Consider the following 22,339-nt stretch of genomic DNA (forward strand, 5'->3'; position numbering starts at 1 on the left):
TAGAACTAAAACTATTCACAATATTCCAATGCCTTTAGTTTTACACCTAACTCTATGACTAAATTGTTTGGGATCTGCCCTAATGTAGCCTTATGTGGCTTGGTGTTTAATTTTAATTTTAATTTTATTGCTCCTGTGAAAATTTCGGGACCTATTACAACGTTTCGGAGATTATATCAGTTGCTTCTGCTATCGGAGAATTGGCGGTTCCTGAATGTTAGCTCAGGCTAAGGAATGTTGAGAAAAATGGTAAAGTCAGGGGAGTTGTATTGGGAAGTAGAGAGACTAGGGAGAATGATAATCATTTGAGCTGGTGCTGGGTTTGGAGGTGAACTGGATAGGAACAATAAACCAGTAATACAGGTAAGTGCTTGGGGATATCCTGAACTCAAGAATTCATTGTGTAGCTGGCAGTCAGTTTGGAACAACTTTATGAGATTATTAACGCCGATCTGGCGGTTATGCAAATCAATCCACAGCATTGAAACAACAGTGTCAGATGAACGAACGAGTTCGTTGCTCCAGTCAGGATGGGGAGTGAGGGGGAAGCGCGTCAGTGGTAGCAGTGTGTAAAAACCGGTGTGAGGGGAGACAGGCGGACCAGAGGCTTGTGGGCTTGGCACTGAGTAACCTCCCAGCGGAACGGCGGCTCATCACTTTGTGCGGCTCCGGCTGCCCATGGCTCAGCGCTGGGCTGCTGCTCTCCTGCTGATTCTGATTGCTCATCAAGGTAAAAGGCGGCTTCTCACTTTCCGAATGATTGGTCTGTTTAATTCGCTTCGTGAAGAGCTCACCGTCACATTGTCTGTCAGGGAAAGGCCGGTTTTAACTGTGGAGCAATGGAAGAGAAACAAAGCAGGGAAGGTCTGGATGAATGAGCCTCCACATACCGATTACATTGGACTGGAGGTTCGGTCTTTCAGACTGTCGCCAGTTAACAGGGATACGTGTGTCTTTGACATTTGACCAAACGTGTTGCAGCTGCATTTAGATTTAGGAAGATGTTGTACGAAAGACGCGAAAGTTGGATTTTAGCATTAGTTGGAAAGTACCTAAAGTTTAAACCTAACGTTAATTCCTCTCTCTCTCATAATCCCGATCTCTTGAGCAGTTTGATTCCTGCTCACATCCTCAGGTTCACTTTCCTGAGACTGCTGTGTATCCCAGATGGAAGGACATTATTTTTTGTGAGACAGATGCACAGAGAAGGGACTAGGAGAGAGTATTTCTGTTATGTGCCTCTGCACAGTCCCCGGGAGCAGGGAGGATCTCTTGTCTCGGAGTGAGAAAGTTACAGAAATAAGTGCATAGGACAGGCCGTGCAAATGGAGAGCGAAAAACAAAACCACCCAGGACAAAAACAACTTTAAACACAGATTGAGAATGAAGAATGGAGAATGAAGACAGAAACCGAGGGAGGCTTCTAGCACTGATGGGGGCTCTCTGTCTGAAGTTTGCTGTCTTTTTCATATTCAAAGGGGTCAGTGGAGGGAGTGCTGCACCAAATGATGAAGTTTTAGAAACGGTAAATTCCGGTGAATGAAACCGTACAGGTCCAGCTGGGATCCTGGGTTTCGCGAGTGAAGTTGCCGCCCTCAGCCCTGACACTGTGACCTGTTCTTACCTGGGCCACCAACATTGTCTTATCCCACATGGCTTTTACAAAGAACAGTCACGCCAGAGGGTTGCCTGGCGCCAGCCCAAGTCTGGTGAAAGTCAGAGGTGTTACTGAGAGCACGATGTTAATTTGGAATTAACAATTCAGAATGTATTGTTCTTACTGATGGCTATGCCTTCAACTCATCTTCATCTTACCGTTTCAGCTCAGCTTGCTGTTCATTCCTGTTTCTCCCTCGTGTTTCTACTAAGCTCCACCTTACGTACATCTATGCTACAGTTCAGAGTAATTTTTAAAGTTTTCCTTCTCGGGATCTGGGCGTCTGTGGTTGGGCCAATGTTTAGGGTCATCCCTGAAAGCGCTGCGGAAGCTGGCGGGGAGCGGCAGTGCTGAGGGGCTGGAGGAACAGCCAGATCCGCGTTAGCAAGGCAGCTCCAGGGGTCTCTCTCAGCTGAGGGAACAGTGATATATTTCCAGGTCGGGATGGTATGGGAGGGAAACTTCCAGGGCGGTAGTGTTCCCATGTCCTTGCCCGAGGGTCTGCCAGAGGTTTCGGGTTTGGAGGCTGCTGTCTCAGGAGCCTGGATGAGTACTTGCTCTGAATCCTGTAGCTGGGACGCTTTCCCCACGTTGTGCGCTGGTTTGGCTGCTGTTTGTATTTAATGTTGTGACCTGGATTTCCTGATGGCCAGACAGTCATTATTCCAGAGTAGTCTGGAGTTGCACCAGGGAATCTTGCAGAATCCCCATTATTGCAGATTCCGAAGGAATTGTCCGGAAATGGAATTTTCTGTTGGGTAACTCCTCTATACCTGGACTCCTCCGAGCGTCTTAATTTAAATCGGAGACTTTGAAGGGTTCCAAGGAATTTAAGTAACATTAAATAAAATAACTACTCAGGAAAGATTAGACTATTATATATATTGTTGAACTCCTGAATAACATTTGACATACCCAGTTCCTTAGCTCTGACAGCCACTACTACACCTTCCCCTAGCAACACCCCCCCCCCCCCCCCCCCACACACTTTCCCACCCAAAGAACTCAAACCCTGGGCCTGTTCACCTCCCAAGCCCCCAGCTCCCTGCAGTGGCTGGAGCTGACTCCCTCCCCCCTCCCATACCTCCAGATGCTCCTGGATCTGACACCCCCCCAGCTTGTGTTAAACCTGAGTGGCAATGCCCCTTCTTGTCCCCCATGACCACCGCCAGACCCTGATCTTCCCACTACCCCCAGACTGAAGCCTGCCACCATCATTCCATGGTCTGATCCCACACTCAGTCCCTGACCTCCACACCCTGCTCCCACTGCTGCTGCTGTGGGACCCGAAATCTGTCGGCAGCCCCTGTCAAGACTTGACTCCGATTAATCCTCTCTCTTCTGCCACTGCCTCTGGACCCATGCTCACCCTAGGGTCATCACCCACCCTCTCCATCCCACCCCCTCCCACAGACCCCCATCCTACCTCTAGACCTGATTTCTTTCATCTACCCTGACCGATTCTAAACAGTACATCACTCACCTGATCCCCTTATCACCTTGAAACTTGGCACCATTCCCACTTGGTATCCTATTCACAATGCATCCTATCTGCTACAAAGCTGGCACCTTACCTGGCAACTTACACCCTACCCAATAAGTAACTGCTTACCTGGTACCATAGGTTTAGGGTAAAAGGGGAAAAATATAAAAGAGACCCAAGGGGCAACTTTTTCATGCAGAGGGTGGGACGTGTATGGAATGAGCTGCCAGAGGAAGTGGTGGGGAGGCTGGTACAATTGCAACATTTAAAAGGCATTTAGTTAGGTATATGAATAGGAAGGGTTTGGAGGGATATGGGCCATGTGCTGGCAGGTGGGACTAGATTGGGTTGGGATATCTGGTCAGCATAGACAGGTTGGACCGAGAGGTCTGTTTCTGTGCTGTACATCTCTATGACTCTACCCTCCCAGTACACCAACCTTACACTTACCTTTCAACAGCAGATGTCACAGTGGCTGGCAGGACCTTTAAATGTCCGAATAGAGCAGCTAACTGCTATGAGAAGGGAGGATGGTTTACCTTGCAATGACAATTCTTCATGCCAAAATAACCGTATGGGCGGCACAGTGGGTAGCACTGCTGCCTCACAGCCCCAGAGACCCGCGTTCAATTCCCGCCTCAGGTGACTCTCTGTGTGGAGTTTGCACATTCTCCCTGTGTCTGCATGGGTTTCCTCCGGGTGCTCTGGTTTCCTCCCACAGTCCAAAAATGTGCAGGTTAGGTGAATTAGCCATGCTAAATTGCCCGTAGTGTTAGGTGAAGGGGTAAATGTAAGGGAATGGGTCTGGGTGGGTTGCTCTTCAGAGGGTTGGTATGGACTTGTTGGGCCGAAGGGCCTGTTTCCACACTGTAAATAATCTAATCTAATTGAAACCATCAGAATTGAAGTATGACACCACACTTCTAAGATACTCCTGAGTGGAATCTCTTCTGAGGAATTCAAAGATCCCTTCTTTCTTTCAATGTGAGATTACCACTCCTTGGAAAGTCCAGCCCATCACTTTATAACCTTTCGGTATTTGCTGCTGACTAGGTTTATCAGGAATATTAATCAAGCTACAGGCAGTGTCTATGGGCAAGTTAGAAACAGGGTTCATGTTTCAGTTTGATGGAACTCTTTTTTTCTTCAACTGATCTGTCTTTGTGTTAGCATTTTCTATTAATATTTCAAATTTCCAGCAACTGTAGTGGCTTGATTTTGTTTTGTATAGAGTTTGTTGAGTGTTGGTTGCAGTGAATGAGGATATTATCCCTCCTGAGTCAGTCCAGCTCAGGTTGATGGATGAAAGTCTAGTCTCTTGTTGCTGCCAGTTAACATTCAAATTAAATTATTTTGGATAAAAGCATCACTTCCCAGAGGTATTAAAAATTTAGCAATAATTTGGCAAATTTATTAGAAAAGGTCTAAGGATGGCCTGACTTGGAAATGTTCTTCGAAGCTTCGAATGCATTTTTATTATTAGGAATGAGGAGCAAAGGATTGATTCTGAATTTGCAAATTCATATTGGAGCTCACCTGGGAGCAACTGTAATTGAAAGTCTGACAAATAGAAATGCGTTCAATTCAGTGGAGTAACTGAAGTTAAGGCGGGGGAATGTATGGGTGGGTGTCATATAATCATTCAATGGCTACAGCACAGATGGAGACCATTTAGCCCATTGTGCCCATTGCTGGTCCTCAAAAGGAATAATTCACCTTGTGCCACAGTCCTGCTTTCTCCCTGTAATGCTTCACATTCCTTTTTTCTCAGATAAAGTCTTCCCTTTTGAAAGTCTCAGTTGACCTTGCCTCCATCATCCATTCCAGATGCTAACCACTCGCTGTTGGTGACAAAGTCTTTTCTTCATTGCTTCTTTTTCCAATTATACTAAATCCTCACTTAAAATTGTGGTTGTGTTTCAGAAGTTTGTACCTTCCCATAGACGTATATAACAGTATTAATATAACATTCATTCAGAATATAACTTAATATAACAATATTAACACTGAAATCATCTCTATGGCCTTCCATATCACAGAGAATGAAATTACCCTCAGCATGTTGTGATATTTTACCCTGAAACATTCATATATTAGTGAATGAAATAACTTCTAAATTGAATTTTTTTTAATGCAACAAAAACTTATGACCTCCACTGAGTTGGAGAGGGGAAACTCGGTTATGACTGATCCTGCTGGCAAGGGGGAGAGAGAGGATTCCCCGCCCAGAGAAGAGGAACTGATCCACCATGTTTGAGAAGATCCTGCACATGGTGACAGCCAGGAAGAAAGAAACATTGTGATCTCTTACTGCTGGCTGACAAAATGATGCTATCAGGCAGGTGATGTGGAGCCTGGACTGCACTGATGGTCGAGAGGGCACAAGTCAGAAGCTGAGGTACAGGAGGAAGCCACAAAGGACTGGGCATCAGCACATGTGCCAAGTTAGTGGGTTATGGAGCAGGACCAACTGTTCCAAGATGGCTCCAATTACACAGGAAACAATGTTAAAATGAATCCCGCAATGCTCAATGGAATTCCAGACTCCATGAACTTACTAATGCTCAAATAAAGCAAAGTTAAATGCAGATCTTTAAGTGTTGACGTAATTTAACTTAATTCTGTGCCATTTGGTACTTGATCCTTCTAATTATGGAATCAGCTTCTCCTTCTCCATTCTGTCCAAGCTCCTCCTGAGTTTGAACACCTCTGTTAATTGGGATCATCACCCTATTCCATCACCAATCCCCTCTTACCCCCCTGCAATCATCACTGCCTCCACTTGGGATCCTCAGGGAACATTTGCTATCTGGTTTCAGAATTGGTTGGTTAACAGAAGGCAGAGAGTGGTTGTAGATGGAAAGTATTCTGCCTGGAGGTCAGTGTTAAATGGGGTCCCACAGGGCTCTGTTCTAGGGCCTCTGTTCTTTGTAGTTTTTATAAGTGACTTGGATGAGGAGGTTGAGGGGTGGGTTAGTAAATTTGCAGATGACACATAGCTTGGAGGTGCCGTTAATAGTATCGAGGGCTACTGCGGGCTGCAACTTGACATAGATAGGATGCAGAGCTGGGCTGAGAAATGGCAGATGGAGTTCAACCTGGATAAATGTGAACTGATGCATTTTGGAAGGTCGAACTCAAATGCTGAATATAGGATTAAAGACAGGATTCTTAGCAGCGTGGAGGAACAGAGGGATCTGGATGTGCAAGTTCATTGATCCCTCAAAGTTGTCACCCAAGTGGATAGGGTTGTTAAGAAAGCATATGCTGCTTTGGCTTTCATTAACAGGGGGATCAAGTTTAAGAGCTGTGAGGTTTTGCTGCAGCTCTACAAGTCCCTGGGGAGACTGCACTTGTAATATTGTGTCCAGTCCTGGTCGCTCTACTATAGGAAAGATACAGAGACTTTGGAGAGGGTGCAAAGAAGGGTTACCAGGATGCTGCCTGGACTGGAGGGCTTGCCTTATGAAGAAAGGTTGAATAAGCTCGGACTTTTCTCTCCGGAGAGAAGGAGGAAGAGAGGAGACCTGATGGAGGTGTACAAGATAATGAGTGGAATAGATAGAGTCAATAGCCAGAGAAGTTTTTCTAGGGCAGGATTGACTGGTATGAGGAGTCATAGTTTTAAGATATTAGGAGAAAGGTACAGAGGAGATGTCAGAGGTAGGTTCTTTACGCAGCGAGTTGTGAATGCATGGAATGCGTTGCCAGCTGTGGTGTGGAAGCAGAGTCATTGGGGACATTTAAGTGACTGCTGGACATGCACATGGATAGCAGTGAGTTGAGGGGTGCATTGGTTAAGTTATTATATTTTACATTAGGATCAAACCTCGGCACAACATTGTGGGCCAAAGGGCCTGTTCTGTGCTGTACTTTTCTATGTTCTATGTTCTATGTTCTATATCTTCAATCTGAGCCTCGAAATAGAACAGTGTGTGCTGTCTCAATATTTCAATGAATAGGTGTTTGCGGAAGCTGCCACTTATTGCAGGCAGACCTGTAGCCTCTGAGCAGTCCAGGAACGGTGTTACCAGCAGCTGTTATCTGTAAAAATGATCTTCAGGTCAGGTTTTTTTAGATTAGATTAGATTCCCTACCATGTGGAAACAGGCCCTTCGGCCCAACAAGTCCACACCAACCCTCCGAAGAGTAACCCACCCTCTGACTGATGTACCTAATACTATGGGTAATTTAGCATGGTCAATTCACCTGACCTGCACATCTTTGGACTGTGGGAGGAAACCAGAGCACCCGGAGGAAACCCACGCAGACACGGGGAGAATGTGCAAACTCCACACAGAGAGTTACCTGGAAGCTGGAATCGAACCTGGGACCCTGGTGTGTGAGGCAGCAGTGCAAACCACTGAGCCACCATGCCAGGTTGTTTGCAGGTTGGAGCTGACAACATCTCGATAATCCTGCAGCTTGTCATTCAATGCTATCTAAGGGAGATCACTAAGACCCTGTATGGAAAGGATGGGAATGTCTTGTGTTCTTTCTTTCCAGAAGGCAGATGGAAGAGCGAGCATACAGCTCTGCCAGGATAATAGTGCATGATTGTACAAACGTAACATTGCAGCTGCTCCACCCAAATTCAGAGGAGCCACTGTAAGGAGGTTCGCTCCCTCATACATTTATGTACCAGAGCAATGTTCCTGCTGCCACACTGTTAGAGCTCTGCAGTACCATTTGGAGAATGGCCTCCTGCATCTTTCACGAGTTGACTATCATGCAGGCACAGCCCTTCCCACAAGTTATACAGTGGCTAAGAAGGACAAGTAGGAATGGATTAAGAAAGCAATACTGTCCCTTTCTTGATGGAAATCAAAAAATGCTGGAGATGCAGCGGATCAGGCAGCTTTCATGGAGAGAAAGCAAGCTAATATTTCGAGTCTCGATGACTCTTCATCAGAGTCCTTTCTTACCTGGCCGCCTGACCGTGTGTCATCAGACTGTGTGTCCACTGAACACAACCCTAATTTTGCCTTACCCAGCACTCCCTCTGTTACTGACCATTAGTAAATTAAAATCCCTATTCCATTTTACTAGGGATATTCCATTGAAAAGTCAACTGATCACTCTTGTGTTTTCCCTAATGTATTCCATGTGCTTTTGCCTGTCCTAGTCCCTGTGCACGTTGCTAGCTCAGTGACTGTAGCATAGCTGGTGGAAGGTGGATGACTTTTGGAAAGAGAGTTGGGTGATAGTTATGGGGAATAATCTCAAGAAACTCTGGCTCTGGAAGGCTTGGCTTCAGAGTGAATCACTAGCAGAGTGACAATGATGGGAGGACAAATGTTGCCACCTTGAGAGAGGGCAATGTGTTTTTATTGAGTTAACACCTCCACAATCCTCTGTTGGGAAGTATGGGCTCCAGGTTCAGTAGAATGCCATATGGAAGGTTGATGCCAGACTCTAACATACCCTGTTGACAGTAACAGTAAACATTCTGTCAGCCATGTCAATGCACTCAGCATTCCCATGTTCACACTATTCTGTACATTACTGTCATCGATGTCTTCACTTGCGTTCTCAGCAGTAGAAGCCGTGTGCGAACTTGCCCATTAGTAAACTACTCATTCCCCCAATTTGGCTCAATGCCACTCATTCTCATGTGTCTTCTCATGTCGATTCCACCTCTGATCTACCCTTCAAAGTACATATGGTGGCGGAATACCAGCTGGTGGCTATGAGATGGTGTTTCTTCATCATCAGTTTTTCTTCCTCTTTCACATCTTGATCCTGCGTCAGTTTCCAGTCCAGTGCCTATTCTTAACTATCAGAAAGGAGAAAGGGACAAGTGAGGGGAGAGTGGGGTGTGAGCCAGACACTGAATATCAGAAGGAATTGTGGGTTGAGTGGAAAGCAGAATGTGGGAAGGAGAATTAGATATCTGGATATCATCATCTTTAATTTCTTCAGTCCCACCACTAGCCGCAGATTCAATTGTGGCCACTCTGATAGCCTTCTCCTTCATTGAGGTGAGAACCTGGAGCCATGCCTGTTCTTACCATCTCCATTTGGTTATGTGTCACCATGTTCTTTGTGAGAGAGGAAGGGATGTGTGTCAGTGAACATGGTGCAGTCTGAATGCTGTTGCTGTCATAGTTGAATGCTAGTGCATGAAAACCATGAGTTGTAGGCATGAGACTTACAACTGTGCTAAATTTGGGTGAGATGAAAGTATGGATCATGAGGTGTGCTTGATCGGGATTATTGGTTGGTAAGTGAAGGGAGGGTGGTATACTCGTGTGAGACTCATGCTTTAGTCATAAGGATATTGCTTGAAGATTCATTGACTACTTCTGTGAAGTCAGTGAGGAACAAAAGCAACTTGATGTACAAGTCCATAGATTTCTGAAGATATCAGCACAGGTAGATAGGGTGGTGAAAAAGGCATATGGGATGCTTGCTTTCATTAGCCAGGGCATAGAATAAAGGGGCAAGGAAGTCTTGTGACAACTTCATAAAACATTGGTTAGGCCTCAGATGGAATGCTGTGCAGTTCTGATCGCCATACTATCGGAAAAATATGATTGCACTGGAAAGCGGGGAGAGGAGATTCACCAGGATGTTGCCTGGGTTGGAACATCTTTATGTGAGGAGATACTGGATAGGGTGGGCTTGTTTTCCTTGGAGCAGAAGAGGCTGATGGGGGATCTGATTGAGGTACACAAAATGATGAGAGGCATGGATAGATTGGATCGTGAGAATCATTTTCCCGTGGCAGATGCATCCAAGACCAGAGAGCATAAGTTTAAGGTGAGGAGCAAGTGGTTGAGAGGAGATCTGAGAAAAATGTTTTCACAGGAGGGTGGTAGAATTAATGGAAAGTGTTGCCCAAAAGGGTGACAGAGGCTGGTATTCTTGTGACATTTAAGAAGCATTTGAATGAGTACTTAAAAATGCTGGGGCACTGTAGGCTATGGACCATGTGCAGGTAAATAGGATTAATGTTGTTTGGGGTTTGTTGGTTGGCATAGATATGGTCGGCCAAAGGGTCTGTTTCTACGCTGCATAGTTCTTTGCTAACTTGCACTCAGGTGAGCCGATCATAAGTTTGTGTCTTTGGAGTGCAGCCACTCAACAGCATGCGTAGCTTTGACTGCAGATTGAAATTATTTAAAATAAACAGCATGAAGTTCACATTTTGCCTGCATTGGAGTGCTGGGTGCTGGCATATTGCATGTTGCACTTCCTTTGAGTGCCTGCATGATGTCTCACAGCCAAAGTAATTCAATCAGCATCAGGAGACCTGAGGTGTTGCATTTCATTTCTTGAGGTTACAGTCTCATCAAAGCTGTTGGGCTATTGGGAAAGGTTTCTTGATTCAATGTGAATAAGACTAAACTGATTGATGGCTCCCAATGTGTTTCAAGGGATTTAGTGAATGTAAGCTAATGATGCAAAATGGATCCATATACAATATACTGTTAATCGAGACTAAATAAACACTCCTTTAATGTGCAGAGGCAGTTCACATTCTTAGGAATCAGTTAAAGTGTATCTGCTTTAATGCAAGGAGTGTCCAAAATAAGGGGCTACAATGTTGTGGCCATAACGGAGACGTGGGTTTCACAGGGGCAGGAATGATTGCTTGTTGTTCCAGGGTTTAGAACATTTAAAAAGAACAGGGAGGGTGGAAAAAGAGGAAGGGGTGTAGCATTGCTAATCAGAGAGTGCATCACAGCTACAGAAACGAAAGATGGTGAGGAAGGTTTGTCTACTATGGGTGTCAGTATGGGTGGCAATTAGGAACAGCAAGGGAACAGCCACCGCATTGGGAGTTTTCCACGGACCGCCTAATAGCAGTAGAGAGATTGAAGAACTCATAGGCGGGCAGATTCTGGAAAAATGCAGAAGTAGCAGGGTTGTTGTTATGGGTGATTTCAACTTTCTCAATATCGACTGGAACCTCATAAGTGCAGATGGTTTGGATAGAGCCGTTTTTGTCAGATGTGTTCAGGAGGATTTCCTTACTCAGTATGTAGACAGACCGACGAGGGGAGAGGTCATTTTGGATATGGTGCTCGGCAACAAGCCAGGACAGGTGTCAGATCTCGCGGTGGGAGAGCATTTTGGTGAAAGTGATCACAACTGCCACACATTTAGCATAGCCTTGGAGAGCGAAAGGAGCAGTTACCGAGGGAATATATTTAATTGGGGAATAGGAAATTATGATGCTATCAGACAGGAGTTTGGAAGTACAGACTAGATAAAAACAATGACTGCAGATGATGGGAACCAGATTCTGGAGTAGAGTGGTGCTGGAAAAGCACAGCAGTTCAGGCAGCATCCGATTCCTGATGAAGGGCTTTTGCCCGAAACGTCGATTTTCCTGCTCCTCGGATGCTGCCTGAATTGCTGTGCATTTGCAGCACCACTCTATTTCAAGTACAGACTGGGAGCAGTTGTTCCACAGAAAGGGCACAGAAGACATGTGTAGACTATTTAAGGAGCAGTTGTTGCGAGGGATGCACGAATTTGTTCATTTGAGAAGGGATAAGTTAAGGAACCTTGGATGACAAGAACAGAGGAAATTCCCGTCAAAAGGAAAAAGGCAGCTTACGTAAGGTGGAGGAAGCAAGGATCTAGCACAACTTTAGACGATTACAGGTTTGTTAGAAATGTGCTCAGAAATGGACTGAGGAGAGCCAGGAGGGGACACGAGAAAAGCTTGGCAAGAAGGATTAGGGCGAACCCAAAGGCATTTTACTCATATGTGAGGAATAAGGGAATGATTAGGGAGAAGGTAGGGCTGATCAGGGATAGTGGAGGGAATTTGTGCATGGAATCTAAGCAGATTGGGGAAGCCCTAAATGACTTTTTTGCTTCAGTTTTCACCAAGGATGGGGAACTTGTTGTAAATGAAAACTTTGAGGAGCTGGGATACAGTTCTGACTGGATCAAGATTGATGAAGTTGATGTGCTGGAAATTTTGGAAAACATTAAGATTGATAAGTCCCCAGGGCCAGACCAGATTTATCCTAGGCTGCTTTGGGAAGCGAGAAAGGAGGTTGCTAAGCTGCTGGCGAGGATTTTTGCCTCCTCACTCTCCACAGGAATCGTACCGGAGGATTGGAAGGAGACGAATGTTGTTCCACTTTTCAAGAAGGGTAATAGGGAAATCCCTGGCAATTACAGACCAGTCAGTCTCACGTCTATGGTCTGCATAGTTTTGGAAAGAATTCTGAGGGATAGGATTTATGACTATTTGGCAAAGCATAGCATGATTATAAGCAGTCAGCATGACGTTTTGAGGGGCAGGTCATGCCTCACAAACCTTATTGAGTTCTTTGAGGAGGTGACGAGACAGGTCGACGAAGGTCGAACAGTGGATGTGGTGTATATGGACTTCAGGAAGGCACTTGATAAGGTTCCCCATGGTAGGGTAATTCATAAAGTCATGAAATATGGGATACAGGGAGATTTGGCTGTCTGGATTCAGAATTGGCTGGCTGACAGAAAGCAAAGAGTGGTTGCATATGGAAAGTATTCTGCCTGGAGGTCAATGTTGAGTGGTGTCCCGCAGGGCTCTGTTCTTGGGCCTCTGCTCTTTGTAGTTTTTATAAATGACTTGGATGAGGAGGTTGAGGGGTGGATTAGTAAATTTGTAGATGACACAAAGCTTGGAGGTGTTGTCGATAGTATAGAGGGTTATTGCAGGCTGCAACGCAGCATAGACAGGTGCAGAGCGGGGCTGAGAAATGGCAGATGGAGTCCAACCTGGATAAATGTGAAGTGATGCATTTTGGAAGGTCAACTCAAATGCTGAATATAGGATTAAAGACAGGATTCTTGGCAGTGTGGAGGAACAGAGGTATCTGGGTATGCAAGTTCATTGATCCCTCAAAGTTGTCACTCAAGTGGATCGGGTTGTCAAGAAAGCATATGGTGTTTTGGCTTTCATTAACAGGGGGATCGAGTTTAATAGCCGTGAGGTTTTGCTTCAGCTCTACAAGTCCCTGGTGAGACCACACTTGGAATATTATGTCCGGTTCTGGTTGCCCTACTATAGGAAAGATACAGAGGGTGCTCAAAAGATTTACCAGGATGCTGCCTGGACTGGAGGGCTTGCCTTATGAAGAAAGATTGAATAAGCTCGGACTTTTCTCTCTGGAGAGAAGGAGGAAGAGAGGAGACCTGTTAGAGGTATGCAAGATAATTAGTGGAATTGATAGAGTCAGTAGCCAGAGACTTTTCCCCAGGGCAGGATTGACTGGTACGAGGAGTCATAGTTTGAAGATATTAGGAGGAAGGTATAGAGGAGACGTCAGAGGTAGATTCTTTACGCAGCGAGTTGTGAATGTATGGAATGCATTGCCAGCTGTGGTGGTGGAAGCAGAGTCATTGGGGACATTTAAGCGACTGCTGGACATGCACATGGATAGCAGTGAGTTGAGGGGTGCATTGGTTAAGTTACTATATTTTACATTAGGATTAAACCTCGGCACAACATTGTGGGCCAAAGGGCCTGTTCTGTGCTGTACTTTTCTATGTTCCATGTTCTATTTATCTTGTGCATCCCCGACAAGGAATTGATTTCTCTTCCCAAGTTATTGTTGAGAAGTAGGAGGGAAGCTGACTTCTTTCGTTGTGGTTGTCTATTTGGTTTAGTTGTTCCCTCAAGGCTATTAAAAAGGAAGATCCAGATTTTGACCCAGTGAAGGATCGGTGATACAGTTCCATCTCAGAATGGTGTACAATTGGTGGAAATGTCTAGTTTGAACTCCGAGGTTTGGAATGTTATGTGAACCTGCACCTGAAATGTTTCTTGTTCATTCTCAGCATGTAGGCATCAGTAGGCTAAGTTAGCATTCATTGGCCATCCCTCATTGTCCAGTGGACAGTTAAGGTTCAACAATGTTGCTGTGGGTCTGGCATCACTCATAGGCTAGATCAGGAAAGGAATGAGATTTATTTTCCTCAAGAACATTACTGAACTCGATGGTTTTTTACAACAATCAGCAATTGTTATATGATTGCCATTAGGTGAGCTTTTTATTCCAGATTTGTTTTTATTGCATTTTAATTTCACCATTTGCCATTGTGGGTTGCTTGTGATTTCTGATGAGCAGCAAAAAAAACTTTCTTGTTCAGAAAATAATTTCGTGCCACCATTTTACAAACCATTTTTTTAAAAAAGGTAATCTGAATAAAGATCTTGAATCAAATAAAAATGATTTATTTATGTATTCTAACTAAGCTGTTGATTTCACTGCCCACCAACTTCATATTTTGGAGGTGAACCCAGGGAATGGGTGGGAATGATGGGGGCATGCAATATTCAGCTTGTGACGGATCACGGTTCATTGGCTGATAATAGAATGGGGCTTGTAAACACAGTAAGCACTAAAGGTTTTGCGTGATTGTCTTGTAATAACAGAAGTGAACACAACAACCTTAATGCTATGCTACGAGAAGTAAAATCATATTTACTAAGTTGTCTCATAGTCATAAAAACTGTAGTGAAAGATATCTAAATTCTTATAAACAAATGTTTGTGTTATCTGTGGCTGTACTGGTAGCACCTTTGTCTCAGAAGGACAAGGTTCTGGGTTTAAATCCCACTTCAAGATTTAGTTTTATTCACACATACAATGTGGGCATCATTGGCTGGGCCAACACTAATTGCCCATTCCTCGTAGCCCTTGAGAAGATGGTAGTGAGCTTCCTTCTGAACCCTCACAGTACTGTTGGAAGGGAGGTCCAGAATTTTGACCCAGGTACAGTGAAGAAATGGCAACGTCGATCCAAGTCAGGATGATGGTCTTGGAGGGGAACCTGTGGATTGTAATGTTCTCATGCACAGTATTTGCTAACCTTGTTCTTCCAGCTAGTAGAAGTTGCAGGGTTGGAAGTTGCTGTTTAAAGAGTCTTGTGGCAAATTGTTTCAGTGGATCTTGTGGATAGTACACATTACTGCCATTGTGTAGTGGAGTGACTGAATATTTGTAGATGTGGTGCTAATCAGATAACCTGCTTTGTCCTTGATGATGCTAAATTACTTGAGAGTTATTGGAGCATGGGCCTGGTTTCATAGACATTATATGCAGATGGTGATGTTGATTAATTATCTTTGAGACCAAATATCTTTCATCTTAAAACTAAATGTTAAAACAAAACTAAAAGTTTTGCACACAATGGTTTAAAACTCAAAATTCTCAACTTTTTTCTGGGACTTTGGAATCTCACCGTCTTTCCACTTTTACCACAGAAGCTGATTTATTTTTATACACAAAAGCTGTAGTTGTTTAACACCTTGTGCCTTTTCCCATTGAAATAATCTGGGCTCATTTAAATATTGAACAGTCAAACTACTCAGTCTTGCTGTTGGGCAGACTTCAGGTAATTTAATACATTTCATTTTACTCTAAATGAAGGGTGCAATCCCAAAATGTAACAAATTTATCATCCTCATTATTGTAATGATGGTAGTCCTGGTACGTGACCTGTTTTTTAATTATTTACGTGACATTTGCAGTATGCATTTGTTGGTTTTGTCTGCCAATGATTTCTTTAGTTTGGAGTGGTGCTGGTGGTAAAGTCACCATACAAAGTGATGAATAGCCCTTTTGAGAGTTGACCTCAAGATTATGGTGTCAAAGAAAGTTCACAAAGTATTGTCGAGTTTAATGATACCCAATATTCACACCATTCTGCATTATAAGCATGCTTAGTTGCTTCTGCTTAACAACAAATGTCACAGAATTGTACCATCTGACAGAGCACTTAATTCAGACTACATTTGGATAAAGGACAGTTCTTTAAAAAGAATGAAAAGCTGTCACTGTGTGAAGATTTCATGTTGCTGTATTCTTCTAGCTTCAACCAAGTGATACTTTTACATCAGACAATGTGTAGCACACACCTGTACGAAGCAATTGCCAAACTCTTATATTTACAGGGGACAATGTCTTCATCCTTTTTCCTGTGGAAAAGGTGCATTTGTTGGATAGAATTCAATGTTTCACTGGATGTTGCAGTTCTGTTGAGTGCAGACTTTGACACAATTGGATCTCTTCAGACCAATGCACTGACCTGGGTATCAGCTTTGGTTCAGAAGTAGCTCTTTAGTTGCTGTCAGTAGGTTACACTTTCAAGGTCACATCTGGGAATTTAGCGCAAGATGTAGGCAAAACTTATTGGCAAAACTGAACAAAGGTTACCATTTTGGTGGTCTTTTGAATGAGACATTAAACTGAGAACAGTCTTTTTTCTGTATTAAAGGACACATTGGATTATTTGAAGTAAAGCAGGGTGGGGTGGGGGTGTGGGGGTGGTGCCTCATTCTCTTGAATAGATGATCTGCTCATTTATCTCATAATGTACAAATTCGCTGACTTTCCTGCATTGCAGCAATGACTAGACTTCAAAGACATTTTATCAGGAAGCATGTGGATAAAAACACAATATAAATGCAGGATTTTTCTTCACATGAAATGAATGCCTTAAATTTCCATGGATATTCTTCCAAGTGTTGGCTTTAACATTGAGTAATGCTTGTCAGAAACCCTAAAGAATAATATAGGTTATGTTGTTTTTACATTACTTCTCTGGAGTGTCCACTGATCTTCTACCAAAGCTATTTGGGAAAGTGGGCATACCTTGCCTAAATTCCAGTACAAAAGGTTCCTGTTTTTCAAGTGACTAATCACAGAAATAGCATTTTTGATGTCAGTGGATTTTTCTCAGAAGGTCATCATGATGCCTTCATTGTGCCGCAACCAACAAAGCCCTGAAACTGAAGAAGCACTAGGTGGATAATTTTAACAGACCCAGACCTGTCCTCTACATCCCCAGTTGCTGACCCCATTGAGGAATTGCCTGTTAATCAAAGGACCTGCTCAGCATGGATGGATCAGCATCTCTTTAGTGCATCTCTCTGCAACATCCAACTTCAAAAAAAAAGGTGCTATGTAGCTTAAGTGAGCTGTCAGATTGGATTCAAAAGTGCAGTGGTTGTGCATAATCCTTCAAATGATACTTTACATTGAGATATGGCAGTTCACAACATAGATTTGTACCGTGATTAATGGCCTCCTCATGAACTATGTGCAAAACGAAAATGTCATCTTCCTCCTAATACCAGAAACCTACTCCATCATTTAATTTGTTTCAGCATTTGTTGGTTGCGTATTTGTTCATATTTTTTGGCTATATTGTGATCTAGGTTACACTGAACATAGTTTATAAGATTTGAATAACATACAGTATTCTATAATTCACACAGAAAAATTCGGACTCACAAAACAAATGTAAACATATAATCTATCCAAATAACTACTTCAAAGCAGGATTAAATAGAGGGATTGTTCTGCAGACTTGGTCTCAAATCCTACCATGGCAGCTGATGGAATTTGAATTCAATAAAATAAAACAAAATTAAGAGTCTAATGATGACCATGAAACCATCCTCAATTTCCAAAAAATCTCATCTGGTTTACTAATGTCCTTTCGGGAAGGAAATCTGCCATCCTTACCTTGTTTCGTCTATATGTGACTCCAGATCCACAGCAGTGTGATTGATTTTTAACTGCTCTGTGCACAATTAGGGACGGGCAATAAATGCTGGCCTAGCCAGTGATGCCCACACCATGTGAATGAACAAAAAAAACTATCAAATGGTGACTTTCCAGAATTGCAGGAACTTGTTAAGTCACCTTAACTCTATCATCTTTATCACTCATTCCAACTTCCTCAATTATGCACTTGCCAAACTGCTCCCTTGCTTCCAGGGCAATTTTTCAACCTGATGGTAGCTGAACCTTTCACCAATTTTGATTGTACCTAATAATAGTGACTGTTGTATTTGCTTCAGGTTTAGATGGACTCATGATTTGGGGCATGCAAATCAGAGGTAGGTTTTACAGTCTGGTTGAAGAGTAACCCATCAACTTTATTCCTACAGCACAAATTCCAATCCTGATTTAAAATCAACCCTATCTTTTCACAGCAAACATGATAGAACGTGGCTGAACTTGAGCTGTATGTACGAGTGCTGCAATTACAAGTTTCTAAAAATGTCACTGGAAATGGCTTGGAGTTCGCTGTGTTTAAGATATTTGCAATGGGTTGTATATTATGTTAAAAGTCTAACAGAAAAGGAAACTGAATCACAGACTGGAATAGCACAGGGGTGGGGGGGGGGGGGGGTGCATTCCGCTCATTGTGCCTGCACCAACACACTGAATAAGCAATTCAATTCATACCACACTCTAGGCATTTGCCCATAAACATATTCTTCCTTTCAAATAAGAATCTAATTTCCTTTTGAATGCTTGAATTGAACCTGCCTTTCACTGCACTCCTAGGTAGTGAATTCCAGACTTAGGAACTGGCTGTGTGAAGTTTTCCTTCATATCATTTTGCTTCTTTTACTAATTATTTTAAATTTGTGCCCTATTTCTTGGTCCTTTCCTGAATGGGAATTGTTTCTCTGTAATTAATCTGGTCAGACCCCTCAGGTCTTAAACCCCTCCAACAGATTTCCCTTAGCCTTTTGTTCACAAGGTGAAGAAATCCTAATTTCACCGATCTATCTTCATAAATGAAGGCCTATCCTTGGGCCATTGTCATAATTCTTTTATGCACTGTCTGTAAATCTTTGACATCCTTCCTAAAGCCCAGTGCCCAGAACTGGATATAGTACTCCATCTGAGGCTGAACTAACGTCCAATGCAAGTTCAACAAGTTCTCCTTGTTTGTACCACAGTTAATAAAGCCTAGGTTACTCCATGCTTTATTAATTGTCATTTCTGCCATCTCTAATGACTTAGGGACATGTACACGAGGTCCCTCTCCTCCTCCACCCCCTTTAGAGCAGTCCTCTTGTCCTTCCTACCAAAATGCATCAACTCACACCTCTTGCATTGAACCTTGTTTACCTCTGAATAGCCTGTTCCACTAATTTGTCTATATCCTTTGGAAGTTGGGCGGCACGGTGGCTCAGTGGCATCACAGCACCAGGGACTTGGGTTCGATTCCATGCTCAGCGACTGTCTGTATAGGGTTTGCACATTCTTCCCATGTCTGCATCGGTTTCCTCTTGGTGGTCCTGTTTCCTTCCACAGTCCAAAGATGTGCAGGTTAGGTGGATTAGCCATGGGAAATGCAGGGTCGGTCTGGGTTGGATGCTCTTTGGAGGGTAGTGTGGACTTGATAGGCTGAATGGCCTACTCCCAAACTGTAGGAATTCTATGATTCAAAATTTTTGCAGTATTCTTCTCACTGTTCACAATTCCTTTTTTTGAAAGTTTTTTTGAAAGTTGATGTACAACAAATAAAAGCAGTGTCCTCATTAAACTTCATCATTACTCTTCAAAATATTCCAGCAAAATAGTTAAGCATAATTTTCGCTTAAGAAATCCATATTGGCTCTCTTTAATTAGTCCCCATTTGTCCATGTGCCTATTAATTTTATCCTGAATTACTGATTGTGTAAGTGGCTTTGCAGTTAAACTGAATGACACGGCCTCTGCATCTGAAGAAGACAAAAAAATTGTGACCAGTGTTTCTGCAATTTTTACTTTCACTTTTCTCAGTGTCCTTAAATGCACCATGTCTAGTTCAGGTACCTTGTCCACTTTAAATACAAACAACCAACCTAATCCTTCTTTTTTCCAATTTTAACCCCTGTGAGTGTCTGAATGATTTTTTGTTCTCCCAAGAGCTAGGTGGCATCTTCATCTTTGGTACCGCCAGTTGCAAAGTAGTCACCTAATACCTCAGCTATATCCTCTGAATTCATTGCAGGAAATCTGTTTTTGGTCTGTAATCAGTCCTATTTCACCTTTTACCACCCTTTTACTACTAATCCTCAAGTGCATTATAATGTTTAATGAAACATTTTGTGACAAGATAGCCACCAGGAAGTGTAAGTTAAATATATGCCTAAATATCTTGTGAAATGCAACATCATTTATCTGTTGCGACCACTTGATGTTAGTTCTGAACTATACATTTCTGAGTAAATTAAGAAACTTCCTTGGAGATAGTACTTAAAATGAGACCTGGAGAAAAGTTGCCATGGAAATTGTTTACTTCAGAAATCTGTCTACACGTATCTCTCTAATTATCTGTGATGTTAAAAAAAATCAGAAATAAAACATTTGTAGAATAGTAGGTGGCTGCTATATATAGCAACATTGTTTTTCTTTTCTTGTGCAGGTTTACCTATCCCTTTGATTCAACCGAAGAATGACATACTGATTAAGAAAAAGGGTGATCGCATCGATCTTCAGTGTACAGACCACTCTGGCGTAAAATGGGTAACTCCGTCAAGTGCAAAAAGAAACATCAATCAAAACAGGGTCAATATAATTTCAGCACAACCAAAGCATACGGGTCGATATATATGCCAAAATCCCATCTCTTTTACAAACAGCTCCCTTTACATATTTGTGGAAGGTAACTAGGCCATATTAATAACAATCTTTCATCAAGTGATTTTGAAATGGAACTATCTCCATACCTCAGATTTAATGAGTTCATTTTTATTTGCTGACGTGGAATAATCATGGTCATCTCAACAGAATGAAATTACTTTGATAGATCTCAAATTTCAAGGGCAGACAATTTGTATGGTTATCTACTATCCAGGTGCTGATTGGCCAGGTAAATGGAATGTAAAACTGCGGGTAAATGAAATTTAAGAAGTTGCAGGGAGTTTAATGATGTTATGATAACAAGGGCAAGGACATTCTGAAAAGATTTTAGAAAAGCTCAAAATTCATCTTAAGTCTTCAGCAGTTTTTGCTAATACTCATCTGGCAGATAATTAAGAAGTAATGAACTGAAATTAATCTGAAGCAAATTGAAAATGCAGGCAGGAATCTACCACACACGAGGCAGCAGCACCCCTAGTATCCTATTTGATAAGTGCTAAATGCAGCATGGGATGATTACATGGAACATTGCATCATGCAACTCTAGGACACCATCCCCATTAGTTTGCAGTGATGCTTCATTGTATTGACAGAGGAAGGCTTTTATTGCCCAAACTAATTGTAACTGTACCTGGAAATTATGTTCTCACGAGCCTTATTTGCCACTTGTAAAAAAGAAAAATAGGCACACTGGCACTAATTACTGTCTGAATAGAAATCTCCAAGCTTTGAACTGCTGGAATGAGAAGGATCACTGAAGGAATGCCATGCTTTAGGTGAGGTACAATGAGTTCACTCACTGGCTTACAGAACAGCAGTCTTCAATCAGTTGACAAGCAGTAATATTAATTTACATTACAATAATCCCTTTCACATAGTTTTCTTTGGGTTTAAAGGAGTTATATTACCTTCATACATGCTTGGCCATGCATTTGTCAGCAGAAATCTGCAGTTCTGCTTGCTGTCTTCAAGACAAAGGCCAGCATTGGATGCCAAAAGTGGCTTGTGTTTATGAATGGAGATGTAGTTTTGCACAAATTTTGCATGTTTCCCTTAAGTTCTAGTAATTATTTGTTTGTATAACTATGCATGAGGTTTTGAAAATGCATGCAATTTTCTGATATGTGTATTTGTCAGATAAGGTTGAATATGGGGTGCAAAGATTGAAAATGATATCCTGAGCATTACTCTGTTGAGACTGAAAGCATTTTGGACTGGATGTACATTGTATGAAAGGAAAGCAATTAGAAGATTTCTTGTGGTGCTGTGGTAGTGTCCCCACCCTAGATCAGAAAGTATAGATTCAAATTTCCTCTGCGCCAGAGGATGTGTAATAACAGTTTGGTTAATGCTCTCAGTGCAGTCAGTAGGCTTAGTTTCTTTTCACTATATTTTTGCAGAATGTGGAGCTGGGGCCACTAATGTCTTTATTTGTTTCTTCTTAATATAAACATAAGGAAGTCTCCTTATGTTTGAGCATTGTAAAGACACAAGTTAAAGCCACTATTATTTTTCAAGTCAACAGTATTTCACATTAACATATTATTGGCATTTATTTTAAGAATTTCCTTTTAGAAGTAAGTCCACAACTGTTATTATTTGTGCAAATTTCGCGTTCAACTAAGGTGCATGCACACATGTAGACCTGGAAGGTAATGCTCATGCTCTGAAATCTTCTGATGATCATTGAATTATAAGTAAAATAAAACAAATATTTTATTTGCAATTTTAAAATGGCATTACCACTTTCAGCAGTTTACCCTACACATAAATGATTAGGTCTAAGAAATTGGAGGTGTGATGTTGAGAGTT

General features: G+C 42.5%; 1 protein-coding gene across 1 annotated transcript in view; it reads left to right on the plus strand.

The window, feature by feature from the left end:
• Positions 1-595: 595 nt before the first annotated feature.
• Positions 596-22,339, plus strand: part of kita (KIT proto-oncogene, receptor tyrosine kinase a) — a 91,519-nt gene continuing 69,775 nt past the window's right edge. Inside the window, exons 1-2 of the mRNA XM_043690812.2 lie at positions 596-730; positions 20,310-20,549. Of these exons, the coding sequence (XP_043546747.2) occupies positions 679-730; positions 20,310-20,549 (292 nt within the window). The 5' untranslated portion in view covers positions 596-678. The remainder of the gene's footprint in view (positions 731-20,309; positions 20,550-22,339) is intronic.

Source organism: Chiloscyllium plagiosum, unplaced genomic scaffold (assembly GCF_037043375.1).
Source record: "Chiloscyllium plagiosum isolate Xiang-an unplaced genomic scaffold, Cpla_swu_hap1 HiC_scaffold_1, whole genome shotgun sequence".
Classification (NCBI taxonomy): Eukaryota; Metazoa; Chordata; class Chondrichthyes; order Orectolobiformes; family Hemiscylliidae; genus Chiloscyllium; species Chiloscyllium plagiosum.